This window comes from Apaloderma vittatum, unplaced genomic scaffold (assembly GCF_000703405.1).
Source record: "Apaloderma vittatum isolate BGI_N311 unplaced genomic scaffold, ASM70340v1 scaffold23497, whole genome shotgun sequence".
In the NCBI taxonomy this organism is placed as follows: Eukaryota; Metazoa; Chordata; class Aves; order Trogoniformes; family Trogonidae; genus Apaloderma; species Apaloderma vittatum.
The window spans coordinates 2,600-8,386 of NW_009724852.1; the positions used below are offsets into that span (position 1 = coordinate 2,600).

Consider the following 5,787-nt stretch of genomic DNA (forward strand, 5'->3'; position numbering starts at 1 on the left):
GTGAGGGGCAAAGTGGCCGAGGTGAGCGAAGAGTGATGAACGCGGAGCCTTTGCCGCTGCCTCTGAACCGTTGGCAGCGTCCCTTTGTCCGTCCCTCTTCGTCATCTGTGCTTGTTTTGGTTTTTTCTTCTCTAGATCCACAGCCACTTCTCTCACAAGCCCATCATCCTGATCGGGTGGAACACGGGTGCCTTAGTGGCCTGTCACGTAAGTACGCGTTTCTTTTGTGTCCTCTAAAACCCCTCCTGACAACTTGAGAGTTAGATTTGAATTATTTTCTTGTTCAGGACTCCCTTGGCGTCGTTCTTGTCCCTTTTCTCTTTCCAAAGCCTGGCTTTGAGACAGATACCCTTCCTAGTCACGGGGGCATAAGCAATTTGAGTTGGTCAGCGGGGTTTTTTTTGGTTTTCCTCCGAATCACCAAAGCAAGTTCTAAATACAGAAGATATTTTTGTGTTCAGCAGAAGCCTGGCAAAGCCACTTGCGCACCCTCGATGCGTTGGATGCCGACCTTTGTTTTTTTCTCTGCCCAGGTTTCAGTGATGGAGTACGTCACCGCTGTTGTGTGCCTTGGATTCCCGCTCCTCACCGTCGATGGCCCCAGAGGGGTAAGGACCAAAAGGAGATGGAGCCATCGAAAGAACAACACTTTTAAAAATTATCTTTTTAAAAAAATCTCCCTAGATTGCTTGGAAGTCCAGTTATAACTGGGAGTTTTTCTGTGGAATGTCTGTCTGGAGGAGGAGCACATACATAGCGGGATTCTTGATGTGGTACCAGGCGTAAAAAATTACCTCTGTCTGCTCATCTCCGCTGTGATGTGATTTGTTTAGCTCCTTCCTGGGGCCACTTGTTACCTTTGGCACTGGAGGGGACTTGGCTTGATGAATCTGGAGCCCAAATTGCTCCTTTATTGACTGTCCAGGCTGTGACTGGGTTGGAAATGTTGAAGGCTTGTGCTGATGATCAAGCTCCTTCAGCTTTGTCGTGGGCTTGTGCAGCAAAAGCTCAGAAGGAGGAAAATGCAGAAACGTGAAAGAGGGTTTCTCAGGAAGAGGGGCCTCAGTCTCAGCTGTTAGTGAGTAACGCCGCTGTGTACTTGTGGAGCTGTCGAGTGGGTCCTTGTCACGAGATTTTTAAACAAACCGCACAATTTATACATCTCTCCTTTCAGGACACACTTGATAGATGCTGGGATTGCGCGTGAAGCGCAGCCTGACTCCCGTGGCACCTGCCTTCCCTTTCTGAAAACCCTCCTCTAGTTCAGAAAGGTGTTGAGCTCCGAAGACTCAGCGTCGTGGATCCAGTCCTCCCCAGATTACAGTTGCTCTTGCTCTTTTAGGACGTCGACGACCCCCTCCTGGAGATGAAGACCCCTGTCCTCTTTGTGATCGGTCAGAATTCCCTGCAGTGCAACGTCGAAGCGATGGAAGATTTCCGGGAGAAAATACGAGCTGATAACAGCATGGTGGTGGTGGGAGGAGCCGATGACAGTCTCAGGTAACGGTCTGGGCAAGATGCTGTGTACAAAAAAAACCCCAAACTCCATCCTACAAACAAATTTGGATCGGAAACTAGAACTGCATAAAAATGCTTCATCAAGACTCTATTTAAAACCTGGTGTGTTGGACAGAGGGTTGGTTTTCTGTGATAAATCTGCGTCGTTTCTCCCATTTGAACGGTCCAGGCTGCGGTGTGGAGCAAGTATTTGCAATAATAATAGAGCAAGTATTTGCTTTTTTGTGCCTTCCCTGGCTCTGGAGTGTGCAGCTTTTGGAGACTACGCATGGAACTGGGATAAAGTTTTACTAAAACTTCAGAGTTTCTTCTCCGGTCACACTTGCGCGTGTTTGGAACAACCACACCAGAAACCTGAGCAGGTTATGTGTGAGAATGGGATTGACTTGACGCTGGAGCCGGACCCAGCAGGTTTTGAAGCATCATATGAATCGGAAATTTATAGCAGGGCTAATCAGTAAAGGAGAGGAGAGAGACTTTAAACTCTGGTCCCGGGTTCAAAGACAGAGCTGGGAAGGGAAGGAGGCGTCGTGCTTGTTTTGCAAAGCGCTTTGGGCTGCTGAGCCTTTTTGCCTCAGCGTTGGGGTTTGCTCCTCGGGGATCACTCTCATCTTTCCAGTAGACGGGGCTCATGAGTTGGGAGCTGTCAGAGCTCACTGTTGCTTTACTCCGTGTCTAACTGGGTAAGGGAGTGAGGTTACTGTCGCTAGAATCTTACTTTTAGGTGAAGAACAGTGTTGTGAGCCTCAAAGTTGGAAACCGAACATGTGTCTTTTTTTTTTTTTTTTTTAATAGGATAAGCAAAGCCAAAAAGAAGTCAGAAGGCCTGACCCAGAGCATGGTGGACAGATGCATCCAGGTAACCACAGAAATCTTCCTTTAACGCTTCACATCTCTTAAAAAAAAAGAAAGAAATCCACCATAAGTTACAACCTGCCTGCCAGGATGAGTTGGGTGAAGGTAAACTCTCCTGGGTGGGTTTTTGAAGGGAGGGGAGACGTGAGCTTCCTGGTTAATGCATTTAATTAAACCCTAGAGAGCCTCATCTGTCTCTTTGGGAATCTTTCGTCTTTTTTGTTTGTTTCAAGCTGTGGAGATCAGTTATTTAGAGAACAGCACACCCCTTAGTGTAACTGTTTTGTCCTTCCTAGGATGAAATAGCCGACTTCTTGACTGGAGTCCTCACCCGAGTGAGCCACTCGGGCTCCGATCCCCGCGACCTGGACGCTGAGAAGAAGAAGAAGCCGCGTGACTCGACCCGGAGGGATCTGTCCTTTGACTTGCCCGAAAGAAGCAGCAGGCCCACCTCGCCTGCAGCCAAAGTGCCCGCCTCGCCTTCAGGCTCCGAGGTGGGGACTCTCCCGGGGAATCCTTCGAGCCGGGATGCTGCTCTGCTTGGGGTTACAGCTGCCTCGTAAGCAAAGCCGGGGTAAGAGGTGTTCCTTCTCTTTGGGCAGGACTTATCCAGCGTCTCCAGCAGCCCCACTTCGAGCCCCAAGACAAAAATGGCTGCGGTGTCGTCCCTCCAGAAGCCCGGCCAGATCGGCGCCACGCAGCTCCTCAAGAGGCAGGCGCAGAGGACGGACACCGTCCTGACGCACAAGCAGGCGCAAGGTACCGCCCTGCAGCTCCCCCGCCCTCGTATCCTCTTAGCAGCTGGATTTTCGGTCTCTGTCCGCCCCGTCGTGTGTAGCTTTGGTTGCTTTCCGAGTCCTGTCTCGACTTCCAAGCTCCCCGCGGCAACTTTCTCTGCAGCTCGGTCCCCTGGCGCTGTCGTCTGAAGGCGGCAGCGTGTGGAAGGTTGAAATTCTGTTGGAAATGGGCTTCCCACAGCTTGTAGAGCCTCAGCCCTGCTCAAAGTGGGGAGGATTTTTGCTTGCTCTGCCTAAATCGCCACGTAGCTGTTGTCTTAAGTCTCGCTCGAGCGCGAGCCCCTTGACTGGAGTCTCGTATCCTCAAAGGGAGACAGAAAGAGAAGATTGAGGCTGTTGAGTCGTGACTGAAACAGAGGGGCTTGGGTGAAGGCAGAGTCAGCTTGTATTGAATGCAAAACCCGCTCTGAATAAGAAACCAGTGTGAGCTGTGGGGTTGGTTTGGGTTTTTCTTGGTCCTGTTAGATGCCCTTTGTAAACCTTCCGGTGTAGCTTCAGTCTGATTGCGAACGCTGGGACCGTAGGTGATGGTTTTGTGGATGATGACCCCTTCTGGCAAATCGCAGCGGGAATCACTCTCCATCCTCTTTATTTCTTTGCTCAAACCAGACCTGACGAGGCTTGTGGTCGTCTTCGGTGTGACCCTCCTCCACATTCTTTCTCTAACACAGGGAGGAGTTGAAGCTCGGATCTCCCTTTAATTTCTCAGACCGTGAACTCAAGAAATCTCTTCCTTTTGTTGTCGGAGCGGAGGGAGGGAGCTGTCGGTAGCCTGCGGGAGGAGGGTCTGCAGAGCAAAGTGTGTTCTGCCCGGAGCTCTGGTGGTTTCTGGCCGGTGGTTTTGGGGCTGTGGCTCTTTGGGGACGCGCTGCCCGACGTCTCTCGGCTTCTCGGTCAAGCTAGCTGTGCCTCTCATAGCCAAACCCATTCTCTGGGTGCCGGCCCTTTTTCCCTGATGGCTGTGGGACAGGAGAGGGCTGGTGCTCTCTAAAAGACGATGCCCCCTTGTCGTGCCAGAGGTGGGTGATTTGCGCCCCGTTGGCCGGATGAGTCACGTCCGAGAGCTCTCTGCCCGCTCTGAGGTCTCTGCCCGGGGGTCGCAGCCGTGTCCCTGGAGTTCCCCGTCTCAAGCCAGGCTGTGATACTGTAATTCTCTCTGATTCATTTCAGCTCAGTTCGCTGCTTTTCTGAAACAAAACATGCTGGTGAGGAAAGCTCTTCCTCCTGGCACCTCTTCATGTCTCTTTGGTGAGTATCTCCTCACTTCTCACTGTCTCTCTCTCTCTGTCTTCCTCTTTCTCTCTGTCTCCTCTCCCTTCTTTCATCATCTTCCCTTGCATTGGTTTGGAGATGTGGCCCAATGTGTCCCCTTGTCCCCCTGCTTTTTGCTTTCTCGTTGCTGGATTTGAAGCTAAAGCAAACCGACCCTCTCGCTAGCTGAGAGCATTAACTTCCCCTGAGCTCTTCCCCTTTCCCTGCTCTGGTGAGTAGATACCATGAGTAGATACTCTTTGAGCCGTGTGGTCTGGCAGACGGTTTGTTCCGAGGGACTCAAATTTTGCGGCTGGTTCGGTGACTTTCGGTGATGTCGTGAGTTTTAACCCTTCCCCACCCTGGGGCCGAGCAGGGGGTTCAGACACCAGCCTGTGAGAGCCCATGGGTGTCGGTGGAGCACCCCAAACACAGGAGCAGAAGGAAGGGACCGCTGAGTGACTTGGGAGGGACAGAGGCAGACGCATGGAGCAGAGTTTTGGTGGGTTTTGTTGGCCAGAGAGAATTAGGGAAGAGCAGAGAGGTCAGGGAGGAGGATGGCTTGGAGAAGACATTGGTGTGGTGGCAGAAGGACTAGGAGGCTCGCGGAGGTGACCGGTCTTTAGTCCTGTGGTCTCACGTGTTGGGTGCAGAGAAGCAACTTCAGTGTGTGCGGAGCTCTGAGGGTCAGGGACGAGGCGGGGTGAGATCCGTGGCACACCAAAAAACCCGTTTTGCCGTCCACCGGCAGTGACAGTGTGGCTCTGGGATTAGGAGAGGTTGAAATCCGAGGCGTTAAGAGGCTGCGGTGTCGTCGTGTGAGCCGGAAGCCTCTGTTCGGGTGACCCCAGGGTGCCGAGAGCGTTGCCGTGGGTGGGAAGTGCCTCTCTGCAGCAACCCAGAGTGCTTTGAACTCGACGAGGCGAGAGAAGCTGCTTGTGAGACTCCTGAGGTACAGATTCCCCACTTGCCTTCACCACGCGCGAGATCCAGCCCAAACTGCCCTTGTACAACTGTGGTAACAAACTCCTGAGGCAAGTGTTGGCTGTTTTCGAGGTTTCTTTCTCCCTTGAGCCTTCATGCTCTCCCCCTGTGATGAGGTTAGCCTGGGAGCGTGTCCGGAGCCCTGCGCTTACCCACCCAGCATCTGCTGGGAAGAGAAACCCCAGTGGGCATCACCCTGCTGGGAGGGAGACGGGCAGAGGCTGGGCTGCCTTTTGATAAGACAAAAAGCTGGTTAAGATCTCCCGGCTCCTTCACCGCCTCGGCTCCGCTGCCTGAGCCGTGACATTCGGCACTCGTGAGACCGCACCTCGAGTGCTGTGTCCAGTTTTGGTCACCACAGCACAAGAAGGAAATGGGGGTG

The 5,787-nt window shown here is 52.6% G+C and overlaps 1 protein-coding gene across 1 annotated transcript in view; it reads left to right on the forward strand.

The window, feature by feature from the left end:
* Positions 1 to 4,418, forward strand: part of KANSL3 (KAT8 regulatory NSL complex subunit 3) — a gene marked incomplete at both ends in the record, with an annotated part of 7,013 nt that extends 2,595 nt beyond the window's left edge. Inside the window, 8 exons of the mRNA XM_009872692.1 lie at positions 6 to 21; positions 136 to 207; positions 534 to 608; positions 1,343 to 1,500; positions 2,314 to 2,377; positions 2,670 to 2,867; positions 2,976 to 3,132; positions 4,341 to 4,418. Of these exons, the coding sequence (XP_009870994.1) occupies positions 6 to 21; positions 136 to 207; positions 534 to 608; positions 1,343 to 1,500; positions 2,314 to 2,377; positions 2,670 to 2,867; positions 2,976 to 3,132; positions 4,341 to 4,418 (818 nt within the window). The remainder of the gene's footprint in view (positions 1 to 5; positions 22 to 135; positions 208 to 533; positions 609 to 1,342; positions 1,501 to 2,313; positions 2,378 to 2,669; positions 2,868 to 2,975; positions 3,133 to 4,340) is intronic.
* Between the last annotated feature and the right edge of the window lie 1,369 nt (positions 4,419 to 5,787).